This window comes from Oncorhynchus kisutch, linkage group LG11 (genome assembly GCF_002021735.2).
Source record: "Oncorhynchus kisutch isolate 150728-3 linkage group LG11, Okis_V2, whole genome shotgun sequence".
Lineage (NCBI taxonomy): Eukaryota > Metazoa > Chordata > Actinopteri > Salmoniformes > Salmonidae > Oncorhynchus > Oncorhynchus kisutch.
The window spans coordinates 7,122,977-7,146,549 of NC_034184.2; the positions used below are offsets into that span (position 1 = coordinate 7,122,977).

The window sequence follows — 23,573 nt, forward strand, 5'->3', positions numbered from 1 at the left end:
TAGAAAGAGGAGTGAGAGGCCCCGGTGCACAACTGAGCAAGAGGACAAGTACATTATAGTGTCTAGTTTGAGAAACAGACGCCTCACAAGTTCTCAAAGCACCAGTCTCAACGTCAACAGTGAAGAGGCGACTCCGGGATGCTGGCCTTCTAAGCAGAGTTGCAAAGAAAAAGCCATATCTCAGACTGGCCAATAAAAATAAAAGATTAAGATGGGCAAAAGAACATAGACTCTGGTCAGAGGAACTCTGCCAGGAATGAGAGAAAAGGGAGAGAAGAGGAGGCCATGGATTGGCTGGTGTACCACGGCAGACAAACATCAAAGCTCCAGGCTTTAACAGTTTCTATCAGAGAGAAAAAGAGAAAGAGAGAGAGAGAGATAGAAAGGGAGCATGAGAGAGAGATTTGAATTGCAGGAGGAGAGAACTGTCTGAGAAGATGAAGGGAGAGGAAAGAAAGGAGGAGGTGGAAAAGGAGGAGAGAGTGAGGGGGAGGGGGATACTTTACCTAATGAGAGAGAAGCCTGTTGGGATAGTGTGAGCAGGATGGAGAGAGGGATGGGTGGAGGGAGGAGAGAGAGAGGGATGGATGGAGGGAGGAGAGAGAGGGGGATGGAGGGAGGTGAGAGAGGGATGGAGGGAGGTGAGAGAGAGGGAGAGAGAGAGAGGATGGAGAGAGGGATGGGTGGAGGGAGGAGAGAGAGAGGGATGGATGGAGGGAGGAGAGAGAGAGGGATGGAGGGAGGGAGGAGAGAGAGGGGGGTGGAGGGAGGTGAGAGAGGGATGGAGGGAGGTGAGAGAGAGGGATGGAGAGAGGGATGGGTGGAGGGAGGGAGGAGAGAGAGGGATGGATGGAGGGAGGGAGGGAGGACAGAGAGAGGGATGGATGGAGGGAGGAGAGAGAGGGGGATGGAGGTGAGAGAGAGGGATGGAGGGAGGTGAGAGAGATGGATGGATGGAGGGAGGAGAGAGAGAGAGGGGTGGAGGGAGGAGAGAGAAAGGGGTGGAGGGAGGAGAGAGAGAGAGGGATGGAGGGAGAGGAGAGAGAGAGGGGTGGAGGGAGAGGAGAGAGAGAAGGATAGAGGGAGAGGAGAGAGAGGGATGGAGGGAGGAGAGAGAGAGAGGGGTGGAGGGAGGAGAGAGAAAGGGGTGGAGGGAGGAGAGAGAGAGAGGGATGGAGTGAGAGGAGAGAGAGGGATGGAGGGAGAGGAGAGAGAGAAGGATAGAGGGAGAGGAGAGAGAGAGGGATGGAGGGAGGAGAGAGAGAGGGATGGAGGGAGAGGAGAGGGATGGAGGGAGGAGAGAGATGGATGGATGGAGGGAGGGAGGTGAGAGAGAGGGATGGAGGGAGGAGAGAGAGGGATGGATGGAGGGAGGGAGGAGAGAGAGAGAGGGATGGATGGAGGGAGGGAGGTGAGAGAGAGGGATGGAGGGAGGGAGGAGAGAGAGGGAGGGAGGGAGGGAGGGAGGGAGGGAGGGGAGAGAGAGAGGGATAGAGGGAGGGAGGAGAGAGAGAGGGATAGAGGGAGGGAGGGAGGGAGGGAGGGAGGGAGGGAGGGAGGGAGGGAGGGAGGGAGGGAGGGAGGGAGGGAGGGAGGGGAGAGAGAGGGAGAGAGAGGGAGAGGGAGGGAGGGAGAGAGAGAGGGAGAGGGAGGGAGGAGAGAGAGAGGGATGGAGGGAGGAGAGAGAGGGATGGATGGAGGGAGGGAGGGAGGAGAGAGAGAGGGATAGAGGGAGGGAGGAGAGTAAGAGGGATGGAGGGAGAGGAGAGAGAGGGATAGAGGGAGGGAGGGAGGTAAGAGAGAGAGGGATGGAGGGAGAGGAGAGAGAGAGGGATAGAGGGAGGGAGGTAAGAGAGGGAGGGATGGAGGGAGAGGAGAGAGAGGGATAGAGGGAGGAGAGGGGGGCGAAGGGAGGAAATAAAACATCTTAAAGGTACCTCTGTCTATAGTACCTCTGTCTATAGTACCTCTGTCTATAGTACCTCTGTCTATAGTACCTCTGTCTATAGTACCTCTGTCTATAATATCTATATCTATAATATCTCTGTCTATAATACACCTCATAAAGGAGCCAGTAGCATTCAGTTTATTTCTGAAATGTGTTGTGGGATAGCTGGCTGGACTGTGCATTAGTACATCTACTGTTACCATCACATCCCCGTTGAGGCTGTGGTCTGACGTTGTTGTAGACATCCCTTATAGTCATGAATATTTCCTGTTTTGTCTGGCTTGGAGGCTGCAGCTCCCACAGCTGGGCCAGAGAAGAAAAACAAACACACACACACACACACAGAGACTTCTAATCCCATTGAAGGTAGTGGCCGCAGAGCTGGCCTTCAGACACAGCAGTGTCAGTGTGAAGGCTTTCTCTCCTTGAATAAGATATTTGTCTGCAGAGTTAATTAATGCACAGGGTCTGGGTGGCATCTGGAACAGCCCCGCAGAGGGAGGGGAGCAAGTCCATGGAACAGTCATTCAGAGGGGGTTGGAGGACAGTTCCATGGAACAGCCATATTGCATCCCTCCATTCCGCCCTCCTCTCTAACCTTTACTGTGAACTAACTCACCCTGGCTTGACAGCCGCCTCAAGATGCTGGCATGAGCTAATATAATGCTGTATGTGATTCAAAGCTAACCGTTTCTTTCTCACCTCTCCTGCTCTGTCCCCACCTGCCCGCTTCATACACACCCTCAGCCACCAGCTGGGCTCAGCTGGAGGACGTGACCTACCTGGAGGAACAGAGACACACTCCGCTGAGCATGTCCATGCACATGAACCGACAGAACACACACACTGGGGCAGGACGCGCTCAGACCGACCTCAGAGGTAAGACAGCAATGCTATAGCCCTTCAGAAGAGACGGATCCCAAATCATACCCTATACTCTATATACTGTCATGCACATAGGGCTCTGGTCAAAGGGCACAATATAGGGAACTGCCTAATCTGCAGATATAACAGACATGGACAGACACCTCTCTCCTCAGTCTAGATATAACAGACATGGACAGACACCTCTCTCCTCAGTCTAGATATAACAGACATGGACAGACACCTCTCTCCTCAGTCTAGATATAACAGACATGGACAGACACCTCTCTCCTCAGTCTAGATATAACAGACATGGACAGACACCTCTCTCCTCAGTCTAGATATAACAGACATGGACAGACACCTCTCTCCTCAGTCTAGATATAATACACATTGACAGACACCTCTCTCCTCAGTCTAGATATAATACACATTGACAGACACCTCTCTCCTCAGTCTAGATATAATACACATTGACAGACACCTCTCGCCTCAGTGAATCCTCTGTCATCATGACGTGGTCTGCACCCCAAATGTTACCCTACTCCCTATATACCTGGATCAGGTAGCCTTCGCTCCTTACTTCTCACAGAGAGACAGAGGGAGAGAGTGGAGGGACAGAGAGAGTGAGTGTGGGCGAGGAAGGGAGAGAGTGGAGGGACAGAGAGAGTGAGTGTGGGCGAGGAAGGGAGAGAGTGGAGGGACAGAGAGAGTGAGTGTGGGCGAGGAAGGGAGAGAGTGGAGGGACAGAGAGAGTGAGTGTGGGCGAGGAAGGGAGAGAGTGGAGGGACAGAGAGAGTGAGTGTGGGCGAGGAAGGGAGATAGTGGAGGGACAGAGAGAGTGAGTGTGGGTGAGGAAGGGAGAGAGTGGAGAGACAGAGAGAGTGAGTGTGGGCGAGGAAGGGAGAGAGTGGAGGGACAGAGAGAGTGAGTGTGGGTGAGGAAAGAGTGGAGGGACAGAGAGAGTGAGTGTGGGCGAGGAAGGGAGAGAGTGGAGGGACAGAGAGAGTGAGTGTGGGCGAGGAAGGGAGAGAGTGGAGGGACAGAGAGAGTGAGTGTGGGCGAGGAAGGGAGAGAGTGGAGGGACAGAGAGAGTGAGTGTGGGCGAGGAAGGGAGATAGTGGAGGGACAGAGAGAGTGAGTGTGGGCGAGGAAGGGAGAGAGTGGAGGGACAGAGAGAGTGAGTGTGGGCGAGGAAGGGAGAGAGTGTGGGGGAACACTTCATAGGTACACTTCAACTGTGAGAGACGGAATATAAAACAAAAATCCAGAAAATCACATTGTATGATTTTCAAGTAATTAATTTGCATTTTATTGCATGACATAAGTTTTTGATACATCAGAAAAGCAGAACTTAATATTTGGTACAGAAACCTTTGTTTGCAATTACAGAGATCATACGTTTCCTGTAGTTCTTGACCAGGTTTGCACACACTGCAGCAGGGATTTTGGCCCCCTCGTCCATACAGACCTTCTCCAGATCCTTCAGGTTTCGGGGCTGTAGCTGGGCAATACGGACTTTCAGCTCCCTCCAAAGATTTTCTATTGGGTTCAGGTCTGGATACTGGCTAGGCCACTCCAGGACCTTGAGATGCTTCTTACGGAGCCAGTCCTTAGTTGCCCTGGCTGTGTGTTTCGGGTCGTTGTCATGCTGGAAGACCCAGCCACGACCCATCTTCAATGTTCTTACTGAGGGAAGGAGGTTGTTGGCCAAGATATCTCAATACATGGCCCCATACATCCTCCCCTCAATACGGTGCAGTCGTCCTGTCCCCTTTGCAGAAAAGCATTCCCAAAGAATGATGTTTCCACCTCAATGCTTCACGATTGGGATGGTGTTCTTGAGGTTGTACTCATCCTTCTTCTTCCTCCAAACACGGCGAGTGGAGTTTACACCAAAAAGCTATATTTTTTTGTCTCATCAGACCACATGACCTTCTCCCATTCCTCCTCTGGATCATCCAGATGGTCATTGGCAAACTTCAGACGGGCCTGGACATGCGCTGGCTTGAGCAGGGGGACCTTCATGGATTTTAATCCATGACGGCGTAGTGTGTTACTAATGGTTTTCTTCGAGACTGTGGTCCCAGCTCTCTTCAGGTCATTGGTGAGATCTTGCATGGAGCCCTAGACCGAGGGTGATTGACCATCATTTTGAACTTCTTCCATTTTCTAATAATTGCGCTAACAGTTGTTGCCTTCTCACCAAGCTGCTTGCCTATTGTCCTGTAGCCCATCCCAGCCTTGTGCAGGTCTACAATTTTATCCCTGATGTCCTTACACATCTCTCTGGTCTTGGCCATTGTGGAGAGGTTGGAGTCTGTTTGATTGAATGTGTGGACAGGTGCCTTTTATACAGGTAATGAGTTCAAACAGGTGCAGTTAATACAGGTAATGAGTGGAGAACAGGAGGGCTTCTTAAAGAAAAACTAACAGGTCTGTGAGAGCCGGAATTCTTACTGGTTGGTAGGTAATCAAATACTTATGTCATGCAATAAAATGCAAATGAATTACCTAAAAATCATAGAATGTGATTTTCTGGATTTTTTTTTTAGATTCCATCTCTCACGGTTGAAGTGTACCTATGATTAAAAAAAATACAGACCTCTACATGCTTTGTAAGTAGGAAAACCTGCTAAATCGGCAGTGTATCAAATACTTGTTCTCCCCACTGTATATACTATAGAGGGTTGTTGTGTTAGTCAGATGGTAACCAGATGCTGAAGCGTCCTCCTGCACTATAGTATAGAGGGTTGTTGTGCTAGTCAGATGGTAAACAGATGCTGAAGCTTCCTCCTGCACTATAGTATAGAGGGTTGTTGTGTTAGTCAGATGGTAACCAGATGCTGAAGCGTCCTCCTGCACTATAGTATAGAGGGTTGTTGTGCTAGTCAGATGGTAACCAGATGCTGAAGTGTCCTCCTGCACTATACTAGATGGTTGTTGTGTTAGTCAGATGGTAAACAGATGCTGAAGTGTCCTCCTGCACTATAGTATAGAGGGTTGTTGTGTTAGTCAGATGGTAACCAGATGCTGAAGTGTCCTCCTGCACTATACTAGATGGTTGTTGTGTTAGTCAGATGGTAAACAGATGCTGAAGCTTCCTCCTGCACTATAGTATAGAGGGTTGTTGTGTTAGTCAGATGGTAACCAGATGCTGAAGTGTCCTCCTGCACTATAGTATAGAGGGTTGTTGTGTTAGTCAGATGGTAAACAGATGCTGAAGTGTCCTCCTGCACTATAGTATAGAGGGTTGTTGTGTTAGTCAGATGGTAACCAGATGCTGAAGCATCCTCCTGCACTATAGTATAGAGGGTTGTTGTGTTAGTCAGATGGTAACCAGATGCTGAAGTGTCCTCCTGCACTATAGTATAGAGGGTTGTTGTGCTAGTCAGATGGTAACCAGATGCTGAAGTGTCCTCCTGCACTATACTAGATGGTTGTTGTGTTAGTCAGATGGTAAACAGATGCTGAAGTGTCCTCCTGCACTATAGTATAGAGGGTTGTTGTGTTAGTCAGATGGTAACCAGATGCTGAAGTGTCCTCCTGCACTATACTAGATGGTTGTTGTGTTAGTCAGATGGTAAACAGATGCTGAAGCTTCCTCCTGCACTAAAGTATAGAGGGTTGTTGTGTTAGTCAGATGGTAACCAGATGCTGAAGTGTCCTCCTGCACTATAGTATAGAGGGTTGTTGTGTTAGTCAGATGGTAAACAGATGCTGAAGTGTCCTCCTGCACTATAGTATAGAGGGTTGTTGTGTTAGTCAGATGGTAACCAGATGCTGAAGCATCCTCCTGCACTATAGTATAGAGGGTTGTTGTGTTAGTCAGATGGTAACCAGATGCTGAAGTGTCCTCCTGCACTATACTAGATGGTTGTTGTGCTAGTCAGAGGGTAACCAGATGCTGAAGCGTCCTCCTGCACTCTGGTATAGAGGGTTGTTGTGTTATTCAGATGGTAACCAGATGCTGAAGTGTCCTCCTGCACTATACTAGATGGTTGTTGTGCTAGTCAGAGGGTAACCAGATGCTGAAGCGTCCTCCTGCACTCTGGTATAGAGGGTTGTTGTGTTAGTCAGATGGTAACCAGATGCTGAAGTGTCCTCCTGCACTATAGTATAGAGGGTTGTTGTGCTAGTCAGATGGTAACCAGATGCTGAAGTGTCCTCCTGCACTATACTAGAGGGTTGTTGTGTTAGTCAGATGATAACCAGATGCTGAAGTGTCCTCCTGCACTATACTAGAGTGTTGTTGTGCTAGTCAGATGGTAACCAAATGCTGAAGCATCCTCCTGCACTATACTAGAGGGTTGTTGTGCTAGTCAGATGGTAACCAGATGCTGAAGCATCCTCCTGCACTCTGGTATAGAGGGTTGTTGTGTTATTCAGATGGTAACCAGATGCTGAAGCATCCTCCTGCACTATACTATAGAGGGTTGTTGTGTTATTCAGATGGTAACCAGATGCTGAAGCATCCTCCTGCACTCTGGTATAGAGGGTTGTTGTGTTAGTCAGATGGTAACCAGATGCTGAAGCATCCTCCTGCACTATAGTATAGAGGGTTGTTGTGCTAGTCAGATGATAACCAGATGCTTCACTTCTTTAGTTTAATGTTGTTTGATGCTGTCAGGGAAATCAAGGGACTAGCTCACTGATCCCAAATGTCACCCTGTTTAGTGCACTATTATTGACCAGGGCCCTAGATAGGTAATAGTGTCATTTGGTGTTGATAAACCTGGTGGTACAGGCAGGTTCCCTTTCTTAGATTGACACCCACTCATTTTAGACACACACATGCACACAAACACAAACACACACTCACACATAACACTCACACACACTGGCACACAAACTCACACTCATTCAACATTCACACAAGCATGCACACAAACACACACTCACACAACACTTACACACACACTGGCACTCAAAAACACACTCACTCAACATTCACATACACTAACACACACACACATGTGCATGCAGGCAGACACACACTCACACACGTACACGATGTGGAGTAGAGAGTAGATCCCCTGGTACTTCATATGGAGCAGACTGAAGTACCACTCGTCCTCTCCTCCACTCCCTCCATCCTTTCATCCTCCCCTGCTCTGAGTCATCCTCACCTGGTGAATAATTCAACTGTCTGAGTGAGCCTCTCCTTCTGACTAGCCAGGGGGAGGAGAGGAAACAGAGTGATACCTCTCCATCTGACTAGCCAGGGGGGAGGAGAGGAAACAGAGTGATACCTCTCCATCTGACTAGCCAGGGGGGAGGAGAGGAAAGAGAGTGATACCTCTCCATCTGACTAGCCAGGGGGGGAGGAGAGGAAACAGAGTGATACCTCTCTGTCTGACTAGCCAGTGGGGAGGAGAGGAAACAGAGTGATACCTCTCCATCTGACTAGCCAGGGGGGAGGAGAGGAAACAGAGTGATACCTCTCCATCTGACTAGCCAGGGGGGAGGAGAGGAAACAGAATGATACCTCTCCATCTGACTAGCCAGGGGGGAGGAGAGGAAACAGAGTGATACCTCTCTGTCTGACTAGCCAGGGGGGAGGAGAGGAAACAGAGTGATACCTCTCTGTCTGACTAGCCAGGGGGGAGGAGAGGAAACAGAGTGATACCTCTCTGTCTGACTAGCCAGGGGGGAGGAGAGGGAAACAGAGGGATACCTCTCCATCTGACTAGCCAGGGGGGAGGAGAGGAAACAGAGTGATACCTCTCCATCTGACTAGCCAGGGGGAGGATAGGAAACAGAGTGATACCTCTCTGTCTGACTAGCCAGGGGGGAGGAGAGGAAACAGAGTGATACCTCTCCATCTGACTAGCCAGGGGGAGGATAGGAAACAGAGTGATACCTCTCTGTCTGACTAGCCAGGGGGGAGGAGAGGAAACAGAGTGATACCTCTCCATCTGACTAGCCAGGGGGGAGGAGAGGAAACAGAGTGATACCTCTCCATCTGACTAGCCAGGGGGAAGGAGAGGAAACAGAGTGATACCTCTCTGTCTGACTAGCCAGGGGGGAGGAGAGGAAACAGAGTGATACCTCTCTGTCTGACTAGCCAGGGGGGAGGAGAGGAAACAGAGGGATACCTCTCTGTCTGACTAGCCAGGGGGGAGGAGAGGAAACAGATGGATACCTCTCTGTCTGACTAGCCAGGGGGGAGGAGAGGAAACAGAGGGATACCTCTCCGTCTGACTAGCCAGGGGGAGGAGAGGAAACAGAGTGATACCTCTCCATCTGACTATCCAGGGGGGAGGAGAGGAAACAGAGTGATACCTCTCCATCTGACTAGCCAGGGGGGAGGAGAGGAAACAGAGTGATACCTCTCCATCTGACTAGCCAGGGGGGAGGAGAGGAAACAGAGGGATACCTCTCCATCTGACTAGCCAGGGGGGAGGAGAGGAAACAGAGTGATACCTCTCTGTCTGACTAGCCAGGGGGGAGGAGAGGGAACAGAGGGATACCTCTCCATCTGACTAGCCAGGGGGGAGGAGAGGAAACATAGTGATACCTCTCCATCTGACTAGCCAGGGAGAGGATAGGAAACAGAGTGATACCTCTCTGTCTGACTAGCCAGGGGGGAGGAGAGGAAACAGAGTGATACCTCTCCATCTAACTAGCCAGGGGGGAGGAGAGGAAACAGAGTGATACCTCTCCGTCTGACTAGCCAGGGGGGAGGAGTGGAAACAGAGGAATACCTCTCCATCTGACTAGCAAGGGGGAGGATAGGAAACAGAGTGATACCTCTCCATCTGACTAGCCAGGGGGGAGGAGAGGAAATAGAGTGATACCTCTCTGTCTGACTAGCCAGGGGGGAGGAGAGGAAACAGAGGGATACCTCTCTGTCTGACTAGACAGGGGGGGAGAGGGAAACAGAGGGATACCTCTCTGTCTGACTAGCCAGGGGGGAGGAGAGGAAACAGAGTGATACCTCTCCATCTGACTAGCCAGGGGGGAGGAGAGGAAACAGAGTGATACCTCTCCATCTGACTAGCCAGGGGGAGGAGAGGAAACAGAGTGATACCTCTCCGTCTGACTAGCCAGGGGGGAGGAGAGGAAACAGAGGAATACCTCTACATCTGACTAGCCAGGGGGAGGATAGGAAACAGAGTGATACCTCTCTGTCTGACTAGCCAGGGGGGAGGAGAGGAAACAGAGTGATAGCTCTCTGTCTGACTAGCCAGGGGGGGAGAGGAAACAGAGTGATACCTCTCTGTCTGACTAGCCAGGGGGAGGAGAGGAAACAGAGTGATACCTCTCTGTCTGACTAACCAGGGGGAGGAGAGGAAACAGAGTGATACCTCTCTGTCTGACTAGCCAGGGGGGAGGAGAGGAAACAGAGTGATACCTCTCCGTCTGACTAGCCAGCGGGGAGGAGAGGAAACAGAACAATCTTGCCTGAACAGGGAATGATAGAGCACCATCTACAGAAGACCCCACAGACAGAACAGTCCCTGCTCCTACCTTACTGCTCACAGCCTTGCAGCCATGTTTCTAGGATTGTATCACCTTACAGCAGATCAACAGAGGCTCTATGACTTCACTAATAGGCCAAATGCTTAATGGTCTCTGCCATAGACAACTGCTGGTGCTGAGTAGTATCTTGGTGATTACAGTAGGAGAGGAGAGAGCTGTACTGGTGTAGTATCTTGGTGATTACAGTAGGAGAGGAGAGAGCTTTACTGGTGTAGTATCTTGGTGATTACAGTAGGAGAGGAGAGAGCTTTACTGGTGTAGTATCTTGGTGATTACATTGGGAGAGGAGAGAGCTGTACTGGTGTAGTATCTTGGTGATTACATTGGGAGAGGAGAGAGCTGTACTGGTGTAGTATCTTGGTGATTACATTGGGAGAGGAGAGAGCTGTTTTGGTGTAGTATCTTGGTGATTACATTGGGAGAGGAGTGAGCTGTACTGGTGTAGTATCTTGGTGATTACATTGGGAGAGGAGAGAGCTTGTGCATTTAGCCACTTCTTATTGAGATTAGCATTACTTAATGCCCGGTATTTATTGACATCCTTATGTTAAAGCTATTTGTGTGAGTTTCTCTGTCTTTGTGTGTCTGTGTCTCTTTCTCTGTGTGTCTGTGTGTACGTGTCTCTCTCACGTGTTTCTGTCTCTATCTCTATCTGTGTCTCTGTGTGTCTGTGTGTCTCCGTGTCTCTGTGTATCTGACTCTGTGTGTCTCTTTCTCTGTGTGTCTCTGTCTCTGTGTCTCTTTCTCTGTATATTTCTGTCTTTGTGTCTCTGTCTCTGTGTGTCTGTGTCTCTGTGTGTCTGTCTTTGTGTGTCTGTTTGTTGTCTGTTTTTACTTGAGGTGATTTAGCTCAATTCAATTCTCTCCCTCTCCTCTTGCTGCTGTTTCCCGCACACAACAAGCCTCGCCCCCTTTCACTCAAGTAGCTCAGTTCCTCCTCCCCGTTAGATTCACTATAAGCTTGCATTGTTCTGTTAGGTCAAATGTAGTCAACAGATTGTTCCAAACAAGAACAATGCTGCTTTCCAATTAGCTTCTTAATAGGACTGCTGCTGACTGGATGTTTTTTGTTTGTTGCACCATTCTCTGTAAACCCTACACACTGTCGTGCATGAAAAGCCCAGGAGGCTGTACGTTTCCGAGGTACTAGAACTGGCACGCCTGGCACCGACGATCAAACTCAAGGTCGCTTAGGTCACTCTTTTTGCCCATTCTAAAGTTCAATCTAACAGTAACTGAATTCCTCGATGCCTGTCTGCCTGCTTTATATAGCAAGACACGACCACGTAACTCACTGTCTGTAGGAGCAAACCATTTTCATAAACAGGTTGGTGTACCTAATAAACTGTATTGTTGGAGCTAGGAACACAAGCATTTGGCTACACCCGCAATAACATCTGCTCAGTATGTGTATGTGACCAATACAATGTTCCCCGGGCAAAGACGTGGATGTGGATTAAGGCAGCCCCCCCACACCTCTTTGATTCAGAGGGTTAAATGCAGAGGACACATTTCAGTTGAATACATTCAGTTGACTAGGTATCCCCCTTTCCCAATTTGATTTGAGTGTATATATCACTAGTCAAATTGCAATCGCAATATTTGGTTAAAAAAACAACGCAATTAGATATCGTGTAGCCAGTTCCAGTTCTTCATTGGAATTGGAATTTCTGTTATTTCCTGAGTTGATTGAATTCAAATGCAATTGAACTTTGACCCCAACCCTGCACCACTAGCATACTGCACACGGCTGCCAGATTCCATTCTGTTACGCTCTCCGTTCCCCTGTCTGTTCTCTGATTGCCTCATCTTACTTCTGTTTTTCTCAGCTTCTGCTAACAACCATACCTGGCTATCCCAATCCTGTAAATGTACTTTACTTTGAACTGGTTACCTGTCTGGTTACATGTGTACCCACTTCAGCACTAATAGTGGGTTAGTTACACATGTTAGTGATGTTGTTTCAAATAACACAGCTAACTGTAAAGTTCATTAGGGCTAGGCGTCCCATCAGCGGAACACCTGTCGTGTTCCGATTTACAATAGGCTTTACAGCGAAAGCATGCCATGCGATTGTTTGAGGACCGTGCACCCTCATCAACATATTTTTCAACCAGCACAGGCTTCATAAAATCACGAATAGCGATTAAATAATCATTTACTTTTTGAAAATCTTCCTCTGATTTGCAATCCAAAGGGTCCCAGCTACAACATGCATGGTTGTTTTGTAAGATAAAATCCTTCTTTATATCCCAAAAAGTATGTTTAGTTTGACCCATCAATTTGAGTTCAACATGCAGACAAAGGAATCCAAAAATCTAACTACGTTTAAGTCAAACTACATTTCTATGTAATCCTCAGGTACCCTAAAATGTAATTAAACTATAATATTTAATACGGAAAGAAGTTAGCAAGTGCCACCAATTTCATTGCACGCCCACAGACTGATATCCAACTCCGATGTACCAAACCTCAAAATTGATTGTTTTGGAAGAAACAAGCCTGAAACCTTGAACAAAGAATGTTGACATCTAGTGGAAGCCATATGAATTGCAATCTGGGAGCTGGAATTGCATAAGACCCATAGCTTTCCATTGTAAGAGCATGGGATCTCAAAAATAATATAACTTCCGCTTGTTTTTTCTTTGGATTGTCTCCTACCATGTCAATTTTGTTATAGTCTCATACATTATTTTAACATTTCTACAAAATTCAAAGTGTTTTCTATCCAAAGTTACCAATTATATATCTGGGCCTGAATAACAGGCAGTTTACTTTGGGCATGTCAGTCAGGCAGAAATTCAGAAAAAATAGCCCTAGCCCTAAGAAGGAATCTGTCCTGAGAGACACAGAACTTGTACTCATGTTTAGAAGTAGGACTCATGTTTAGATGTTTTCCTTCTTTCATCTCCAGACATATTTGAGTCCAAACATCAAATAAAATTGTATTTGTCACATTCACATTGTTAGCAGACGTTAATGCGAGTGTAGCGAAATGCTTGTGCTTCTAGTTCCGAATGTGCAGTAATATCTAACAAGTAATCTATTCATTTCACAACAACTACCTTATACACAAGTGTAAAGGAATGAATTAGAATATGTACATATAAATATATGGATGAGAGATGGCCGAACGGCATAGGAAAGATGGTATAGAGTACAGTATATACAAATGAGATGAGTAATGTAGGGTATGTAAACATTATATAAAGTGGCATTGTTTAACGTGACTAGTGATACATTTATTACATCCAATTTTCAATTGTTAAAGTGGCTAGAGATTGTAGTTAGTATGTGGCAGCAGCCACTCAATGTTAGTGATGGCTGTTTAACAGTCTGATGGCCTTGAGATAGAAGCTGTTTTTCAGTCTCTTGGTCCCAGCTTTGATGCACCTGTACTGAGCTCGCCTTCTGGATGATAGCGGGGTGAACAACAGTGGTTGTTGTCCTTGATGATCTTTTTGGCCTTCCTGTGACATCGGGTGGTGTAGGTGTCCTGGAGGGCAGGTAGTTTGCCCCCGGTGATGCGTTGTGCAGACCTCACTACCCTCTGGAGAGCCTTACGGTTGTGGGCGGAGCAGTTGCCGTACCAGGCGGCGATACAGCCCGACAGGACGCTCTCGATTGTGCATCTGTAAAAGTTTGTGAGTGTTTTTGGTGACAAGCCAAATTTCTTCCGCCTCCTGAGGTTGAAGAGGCGCTGTTGCGCCTTCTTCACCACAATGTCTGTGTGGGTGGACCGTTTCAGTTTGTCCGTGATGTGTACGCCGAGGAACTCCACTACTGTCCCGTCGATGTGGATAGGGGGGTGCTCCCTCTGCTGTTTCCTGAAGTCCACGATCATCTCCTTAGTTTTGTTGACGTTGAGTGTGAGGTTATTTTCCTGACACCACTCTCCGAGGGCCCTCACCTCCTCCCTGTAGGCCGTCTCGTTGTTGGTAATCAAGCCTACCACTGTAGTGTCATCTGCAAACTCGATGATTGAGTTGTTTTGCGCAAATGCTGCCATCAATCCACGGTTTCTGGTTGGGGAAGGTTTTAATAGTTGTCGTGGGTAAAACGTCACCAATGCACTTCCTAATAAACTCACACACCCAACCAGCGTATACATCAATGTTGTTGTTCGACGCTATCCGGAACATACCCCAGTCCACGTGATCGAAGCAATCTTGAAGCGTGGAATCAGATTTGTCGGAACAGCGTTGAACAGACCTGAGCACGGGCATTTCCTGTTTTAGTTTCTGTCTATAGGCTGGGAGGAACAAAATGAAGTCGTGGTCAGATTTGTCGAAAGGATGGTGAGGGAGGACTTTGTATGCGTCGCGGAAGTTAGAGTAACAATTATCCTGAATTTTACCAGCCCGGGTCGCGCATTTGATATGCTGATAAAATTTAGGGAGCCTTGTTTTCAGATTAGCTTTGTTAAACTTACTCCCCCATCGTTTCCATCCATTCGTTTTTTAATACTACACATGTTCAGATGAAGAAAGACGTTTATCTAATTACTCCCCCTCATGAGGAAAACGAATAGAATTTGTGTTAGGACAGGTTTTATGTGTAAATTATAAATACTATCCTTGAATCCCTTTTCTGCCACATGATTACAGCAGTAGGAGGTCGTCCAGGGTTTGGGAATAACAGATTACAAACAACTAACTGTAATCTGTTACATTACCAGCTAAAATATTGTAATCAGATTACAGATACTTTTGAAAAACTGTGTTGGGAAGTGTGTTGTTTTAACTCTGTTGCCTTAAACAAACCCCAGGAAGAGTAGCTGCTGACCATAACAAACCACAAACCCCAGGAAGAGTAACTGCTGACCATAATAAACCCCCAGGAAGAGTAACTGCTGACCATAATAAACCCCAGGAAGAGTAACTGCTGACCATAATAAACCCCAGGAAGAGTAACTGCTGACCATAATAAACCCCAGGAACAATAGCTGCTGCCTTGGCATGAACTAATAGGGATCCATAACAAACGCCAGGAAGAGTAGCTGCTGCCTAGTGAGGAACTAGTGGGAATCCATAATTATTACAAATCAGCATTGAATTAAGTTGCAAGTTTAAGTTTGTTCTGCCTGAGCGAGTCCGACCACAAGTCAGAGACCACTATGATGACACACCACATGTGTTGATGGATCGTGGGAAAGAGCAGGAATAGGCTTTTTTGGGGCTACAGTCTAAGCTGTCTTCCAAAGATTGTCCAACATGAATAAACGCATGGAGGTAAGGAGGACAGCAGTGGTGTGGCCTACGGGTTTTCACTTGGTATTCATATCCTCAAATTGCAGTGATGTGAATCACACTGCTGCTCTGTCATTTAGCTATTTGTGACTTACAGGGTTGTTGTGGATCTTCACAAATGTATGTGTATATCTTAACCCAATAATGATTGAAATGAAGAAGTTTAAGCTGCCTATCAAATCATTGTTTTTGCAACCAGTGGAAAGCCAGCAGTGTTTCAGTAAATCATTGTTTTTGCAACCAGTGGAAAGCCAGCAGTGTTTCAGTAAATCATTGTTTTTGCAACCAGTGGAAAGCCAGCAGTGTTTCAGTAAATCATTGTTTTTGCAACCAGTGGAAAGCCAGCAGTGTTTCAGTAAATCATTGTTTTTGCAACCAGTGGAAAGCCAGCAGTGTTTCAGTAAATCATTGTTTTTGCAACCAGTGGAAAGCCAGCAGTGTTTCAGTAAATCATTGTTTTTGCAACCAGTGGAAAGCCAGCAGTGTTTCAGTAAATCATTGTTTTTGCAACCAGTGGAAAGCCAGCAGTGTTTCAGTAAATCATTGTTTTTGCAACCAGTGGAAAGCCAGCAGTGTTTCAGTAAATCATTGTTTTTGCAACCAGTGGAAAGCCAGCAGTGTTTCAGTAAATCATTGTTTTTGCAACCAGTGGAAAGCCAGCAGTGTTTCAGTAAATCATTGTTTTTGCAACCAGTGGAAAGCCAGCAGTGTTTCAGTAAATCATTGTTTTTGCAACCAGTGGAAAGCCAGCAGTGTTTCAGTAAATCATTGTTTTTGCAACCAGTGGAAAGCCAGCAGTGTTTCAGTAAATCATTGTTTTTGCAACCAGTGGAAAGCCAGCAGTGTTTCAGTAAATCATTGTTTTTGCAACCAGTGGAAAGCCAGCAGTGTTTCAGTAAATCATTGTTTTTGCAACCAGTGGAAAGCCAGCAGTGTTTCAGTAAATCATTGTTTTTGCAACCAGTGGAAAGCCAGCAGTGTTTCAGTAAATCATTGTTTTTGCAACCAGTGGAAAGCCAGCAGTGTTTCAGTAAATCATTGTTTTTGCAACCAGTGGAAAGCCAGCAGTGTTTCAGTAAATCATTGTTTTTGCAACCAGTGGAAAGCCAGCAGTGTTTCAGTAAATCATTGTTTTTGCAACCAGTGGAAAGCCAGCAGTGTTTCAGTAAATCATTGTTTTTGCAACCAGTGGAAAGCCAGCAGTGTTTCAGTAAATCATTGTTTTTGCAACCAGTGGAAAACCAGCAGTGTTTCAGTAAATCATTGTTTTTGCAACCAGTGGAAAGCCAGCAGTGTTTCAGTAAATCATTGTTTTTGCAACCAGTGGAAAGCCAGCAGTGTTTCAGTAAATCATTGTTTTTGCAACCAGTGGAAAGCCAGCAGTGTTTCAGTAAATCATTGTTTTTGCAACCAGTGGAAAGCCAGCAGTGTTTCAGTAAATCATTGTTTTTGCAACCAGTGGAAAGCCAGCAGTGTTTCAGTAAATCATTGTTTTTGCAACCAGTGGAAAGCCAGCAGTGTTTCAGTAAATCATTGTTTTTGCAACCAGTGGAAAGCCAGCAGTGTTTCAGTAAATCATTGTTTTTGCAACCAGTGGAAAGCCAGCAGTGTTTCAGTAAATCATTGTTTTTGCAACCAGTGGAAAGCCAGCAGTGTTTCAGTAAATCATTGTTTTTGCAACCAGTGGAAAGCCAGCAGTGTTTCAGTAAATCATTGTTTTTGCAACCAGTGGAAAGCCAGCAGTGTTTCAGTAAATCATTGTTTTTGCAACCAGTGGAAAGCCAGCAGTGTTTCAGTAAATCATTGTTTTTGCAACCAGTGGAAAGCCAGCAGTGTTTCAGTAAATCATTGTTTTTGCAACCAGTGGAAAGCCAGCAGTGTTTCAGTAAATCATTGTTTTTGCAACCAGTGGAAAGCCAGCAGTGTTTCAGTAAATCATTGTTTTTGCAACCAGTGGAAAGCCAGCAGTGTTTCAGTAAATCATTGTTTTTGCAACCAGTGGAAAGCCAGCAGTGTTTCAGTAAATCATTGTTTTTGCAACCAGTGGAAAGCCAGCAGTGTTTCAGTAAATCATTGTTTTTGCAACCAGTGGAAAGCCAGCAGTGTTTCAGTAAATCATTGTTTTTGCAACCAGTGGAAAGCCAGCAGTGTTTCAGTAAATCATTGTTTTTGCAACCAGTGGAAAGCCAGCAGTGTTTCAGTAAATCATTGTTTTTGCAACCAGTGGAAAGCCAGCAGTGTTTCAGTAAATCATTGTTTTTGCAACCAGTGGAAAGCCAGCAGTGTTTCAGTAAATCATTGTTTTTGCAACCAGTGGAAAGCCAGCAGTGTTTCAGTAAATCATTGTTTTTGCAACCAGTGGAAAGCCAGCAGTGTTTCAGTAAATCATTGTTTTTGCAACCAGTGGAAAGCCAGCAGTGTTTCAGTAAATCATTGTTTTTGCAACCAGTGGAAAGCCAGCAGTGTTTCAGTAAATCATTGTTTTTGCAACCAGTGGAAAGCCAGCAGTGTTTCAGTAAATCATTGTTTTTGCAACCAGTGGAAAGCCAGCAGTGTTTCAGTAAATCATTGTTTTTGCAACCAGTGGAAAGCCAGCAGTGTTTCAGTAAATCATTGTTTTTGCAACCAGTGGAAAGCCAGCAGTGTTTCAGTAAATCATTGTTTTTGCAACCAGTGGAAAGCCAGCAGTGTTTCAGTAAATCATTGTTTTTGCAACCAGTGGAAAGCCAGCAGTGTTTCAGTAAATCATTGTTTTTGCAACCAGTGGAAAGCCAGCAGTGTTTCAGTAAATCATTGTTTTTGCAACCAGTGGAAAGCCAGCAGTGTTTCAGTAAATCATTGTTTTTGCAACCAGTGGAAAGCCAGCAGTGTTTCAGTTTCTTGTGAATCTCAAATATTTGTCTTAATATTAACAAAATATTAAATATATATTTTGATACTTTGATGAATTCCCAAGTTTATCAAGACATTTTGCAGGTGTTGTTGTGTCTTTGGCATCATTAAACTGAAGATGAATCTTTATCAAAGATCCTCTGTAATTATTATTATGCAATTAAACTGATTAATCATGTAACTGTAATTAACTAGGATGTCGGGGCACCAAGGAAAATATTCAGATCACAAGGTTATAATTTTCCTAATATAGCTTTTCAGATATTTTCATATCAATAGTCTTCTGATTAATGAATTCTTCTTTACCTCACGTTAGTCTCATTTCAAACGTTGTAAATTGTTAGTTATCTGCACGAACCCAGTCTTCACTATGAGTCATCCATACAATCAATTGTCTTAAATCATTTATTTATTAACTAACTAAACAATCACAGAAGTGCTCACACAAACAAACAAAGTAAATATGGTTTAAAGAAATTATAGGGGAATGTGCCCCTAGTGGTCTAAACCGGCATCGCGGCTTGTTGTACAAAAGGGAAGTGGGGTCGACTGAGATAAAACATATATATTTACGCTCAGTGTGTCGTCGAGGTCTCTGTTGAAAAGTTTGTTTCTGATGGAGAGTTCGCCCTCTCTGTCGTGGTTAGAATGGATAGTTCAGAGGGACATTCATTCATGTTGTTATGGATAGATGTTTCGGCGGTTTTCGGTTGAAAGATTCAGTAGTCTGGTCTCAAACCTTGGCCCCCTCGTTATTGAGGTAAGCTGATCTGCAACCTTTGTCTTCTCGTAATTGAGAGCAACATGGTCTGTTGAAATTCTCAAAGTGGGGGTTTTATTCGGGAGAGCAGAAAAACGCTGTCTCATGACGCCAGGTCCTAACTGGGCTCATGGGCGGTCCTCTGATGTAATTAAACTCAAAAGGGAATTGGAGTTTCCTTCATTAAACAGTCCAAAATCACATTACACAATTTTACAAACAGTATCATCTTCACTCATTCATCTTATACAACAATCATATCTGAGGCTAATATATAAACAACGTTATGGTAATGTGGCTGTATTGTCTCCCATGAGTTTCACAAAATTGTACCAAATGGACCAGTTCGTAGCTGGATTCTTCACCAATCTTTTATACCTTCTCCAGAACATAAATGTTGTTTGGACCTCAAGTTCTGTGAGGTGGAATAAATTCCTTTGTTCTCCCTATGAAACTTTACTCTCTCTCTCTATACTGTGGCCATGAGGAGACAATCTCCTCCAGGAATTTACGACTTCTCTCTGACCACAGCAGCCTGGGTGTAGGAGACAGGGAGAGGGGGATGGGGCTTGCTGTACCAAAAGAGGGTAACTTCATGACACAGGAGAATGTAAGGCTATCTGTCCACCAATTGAAGCTCAACAGAAGTTGGGTGATGCAACAGGACAACGACCCAAAACACAGAAGTAAATCAACAACAGCATGACTTCAAGAGAAGAAAATACACCTTCTGGAGTGTCCTGACCTCATCCCGAATGGGATGCTGTGGCATGACCTCAAGACAGCGGTTCACACCAGACATCCCAGGAACCAGACATAAACTGAAACAGTTTTGTAAAGAGGAATGGTCCAAAATTCCTCCTGACCATTGTGCATGTCTGATTCGCAACTACAGAAAACATCTGGTTGAGGTTATTTCTGCCAAAGGAGGGTCAACTAGTTATTAAATCCAAGGGTTTACATACTTTTTCAACCCTATACTGTGAATGTTTATACAGTGTGTTCAATAATATGTGTGTTCGTATAATTGTTTGTGTGTTATTAGTTTAAGCGGACTGTGTTTGTCTATTGTTTTTACTTAGATGAAGTTCAGATCAAATTCTATGACCAATTTATGCAGAAATCCAGCTATTTCCAAAGGGGTTCACATACTTTTTCTTGCCACTGTAGCTCCCTATAGTTCCAAATATTTCCATATAGCTCCACCCATTGACTTATTCTACATTTTGTTGTGTTATAGCCTGAATTCAAAATGTATTAATAAAAAACATCTCACCCAGCTGCACACAATACCCCGTAATAACAGTTAAACTGCAAATGTTTTAGGGGGAAAGTAATCAGATTACATTACTGAGTTTGGGTAATCCAAAAGTTATGTTACTGATTACAATTTTGGACAGGTAACTAGTAACTGTAACAGATTACCACAGTGATAGAGGTGTCACTACAGACCCTGGTTCGATCCCGGGCTGTATCACAACCGGCCGTGAGCGGGAGTCCCATAGGGTGCCACACAATTGGCCCAGCGTCGTGCGGGTTAGGGGAGGGTTTGGCTACATGGCTCATCGTGCTCTAGCGACTCCTTGTGGCGGGCCAGGCGCCTGCAGGCTGACCTCAGTCGGCAGGTTTTTTATTTATTTATTTTTATTTTACCTTTATTTAACTAGGCAAGATCAGTTAAGAACAAATTCTTATTTTCAATGACGGCCTAGGAACAGTGGGTTAACTGCCTGTTCAGGGGCAGAACGACAGATTTGTACCTTGTCAGCTCGGGGGTTTGAACTTGCAACCTTCCGGTTACTAGTCCAACGCTCTAACCACTAGGCTACCCTGCCGCCCCTGAACAGTGATTCCTCAGACACAATGAAGCGGCTGGCTTCCTGGTTAAGCGGGTGGGTTGAGGAGACAAGATCAAAATAAAGTAACCTACCTAACCCTGAGGCAGTCCCATGACAGTCAGGACTCACCGTAGGTCATGCACACTCATGTATCTCAATGTAATGGTAGCAACCGTTTTAACTGTCATCCTCCCGCTCTCCCCCTCCAGTGCGGTTTGCCCCGTACCGGCCACCTGTCATCTCCCTGAAGCCCCTCCTCTTTGAGGTGCCCAGCATCACCATGGACTCCATCTTCACCGGCCGTGACTGGCTGTTCCAGGAGGTCGACGCCCATCTCAACAGTGGCAAAAACAGCACCAACCGCGGTGTGGTTGTCGTGGGCAACATCGGCTACGGCAAGACGGCCATCATCTCTCGTCTGGTGGCGCTGAGCTGCCACGGAACACGCATGAGACAGATGGCCTCTGACTCTCCGCAGGCCTCACCCAAACGTAGGCTCAGATACCTACTATTAGAGAGTGTTGTTAAAATGACCACACCCAACAACTCATCTTTCAATTAAGTTTCTTAAAAACATTTCTGTTCTCCAAAACAGAGGCGGCGTATCCGTTTTGTTAATGTTTGAAACGCAGATATCCCCTTTAAGGTAACACAATAATGGTTTGACAACCATGCCATTGGTAAAACCCTCTTCCTTCTATGCGTTTCCTCAGATGGAGAGCTCCCCCTTACCCAGCCGTCCCACAGCACAGGTACCCTGGGAGGAGGCAGCTGTCCCGGGACCCCCGAGATGATACCACGCCAGGAGGAGACCATGAGGAGACTGGCATCTCAGGTAAAAAAAATATAAAACCTCCAAAAAAGATTATACCCTCATTGTCTAGCTAGCATACCACTTAAAATGTATGTCCAACTTCATATTAAGTGGCACGCTAGTGTGGATATTGGAACAGTTTCAAGTTTCACATTTGAGACATCAGTACGCAAGGCTCTTTAGATTACAGATGTCCATTTTGGCCTATAAACATTCTTACAACCTTTTCTCTGGACTAAAATTGTTAACATTTATTAACATGTCTAGACTGTTAAATAAGGTATGACTGATGTATGAGGCAGTGCTTAGTGGCTTTCCGAAATCCCCACCACACTCACATCATCACACTATAGCCCCAGTCTCCCCTTCCCTAAACCCTAAACAGGGGAGACAGATGCCATTTGTAGCCCCACATCAAGCCATGCCTCCAGCCCCGCCTCCGCCTGCATCCCCACCTCCAACCCCATCTCCAGCCCATACCCAGCCCCATCCCTCCCCCCAGCCCCATCCTCATCCCTCTCCCCAGTCCCAGTCCCATTCCCAGCCCCATCCCTCTCCCCAGCCCCATCCCTCTCCCCAGCCCCATCCCTCTCCCCAGCATTCACAGCCCCATTCCCAGCCCCATCACACATCCTTCTCCCCAGCATTCACAGCCCCATTCCCAGCCCCATCACACATCCTTCTCCCCAGCATTCACAGACCCATTCCCAGCTCAATCACACATCCCTCCCCAGCACCATTTCCCCACACCATTCCCAGCCCCATTCCCAGCTCCATCACACATCCCTCCCCCAGCACCATTCCCAGCACCATTACCCCACACCATTCCCAGCCCCATCACACATCCCTCTCCCCAGCACCATGCCCAGCAATATTCCCAGCCCCATCACACATCTCTCTCTCTCAACCCAATATTGTATTTTCCATCCCATTTTACTGACCTGACTATCACGTATCCTCCTCTCTATCGCCCCCAGGTGGTGGCGTACCACTACTGCCAGGCGGACAATGCCTACACGTGCCTGGTGCCGGAGTTTGTCCACAACGTGGCAGCGTTGCTGTGTCGCTCGCCGCAGCTTATCGCCTACAGAGAGCTGCTGCTCAGGGAGCCACACCTACAGAGTATTCTCAGTCTGCGCTCCTGTGTTAAGGATCCCCTGGCCTCCTTCAGAAGAGGAGTCCTAGAACCCTTGGATGTCCTCTACAAAGGTGATACAACTCTTTGCTGCTATTATCTGCTGCTATTATACACCCTTAGATAACTATCATAGATAACTCTACTAGGAGTTCTAGGATCCCTGGATGCTCTCCACAGAGTTGAGTTCTGGTCTGCATCGCAAATGGCACCCTATTAGCTATATATTGCACTCTTTTGGACCAGAACCCTATAGATCCTGGTTACAAGTAGTGCCCTATAGGCCCTGGTTGAAAGTAGTTCCCTATTGGCCCTGGTTAAAAGTAGTGCCCTATATAGGGAATCTCTGGTCTATATAAGGAATAGGTTTGGGACACGTACCTAGAACCGATGAATGCCCTCTTAAAAGGTGATACAACTATCTCTACTCCTCGTGACTCAGTCTCTGCTCACATTGATTATACTATGAATATGATCCTCAAAACATACACAACATGACCAAAAGTATGTGCTCGTCAAACATCTCATTCCAAAATCATGCTATAGGATTACCCAAACCCTTGTTGCTATAACAGCCTCTACTCTTCT

The 23,573-nt window shown here is 46.3% G+C and overlaps 1 protein-coding gene across 1 annotated transcript in view; it reads left to right on the forward strand.

The window, feature by feature from the left end:
- LOC109898965 (protein TANC2-like) overlaps nucleotides 1-23,573 on the forward strand; it is a 102,105-nt gene that overhangs the window by 17,071 nt on the left and 61,461 nt on the right. The window contains exons 4-7 of the mRNA XM_031835228.1: nucleotides 2,696-2,827; nucleotides 21,246-21,527; nucleotides 21,750-21,871; nucleotides 22,828-23,059. Of these exons, the coding sequence (XP_031691088.1) occupies nucleotides 2,696-2,827; nucleotides 21,246-21,527; nucleotides 21,750-21,871; nucleotides 22,828-23,059 (768 nt within the window). The remainder of the gene's footprint in view (nucleotides 1-2,695; nucleotides 2,828-21,245; nucleotides 21,528-21,749; nucleotides 21,872-22,827; nucleotides 23,060-23,573) is intronic.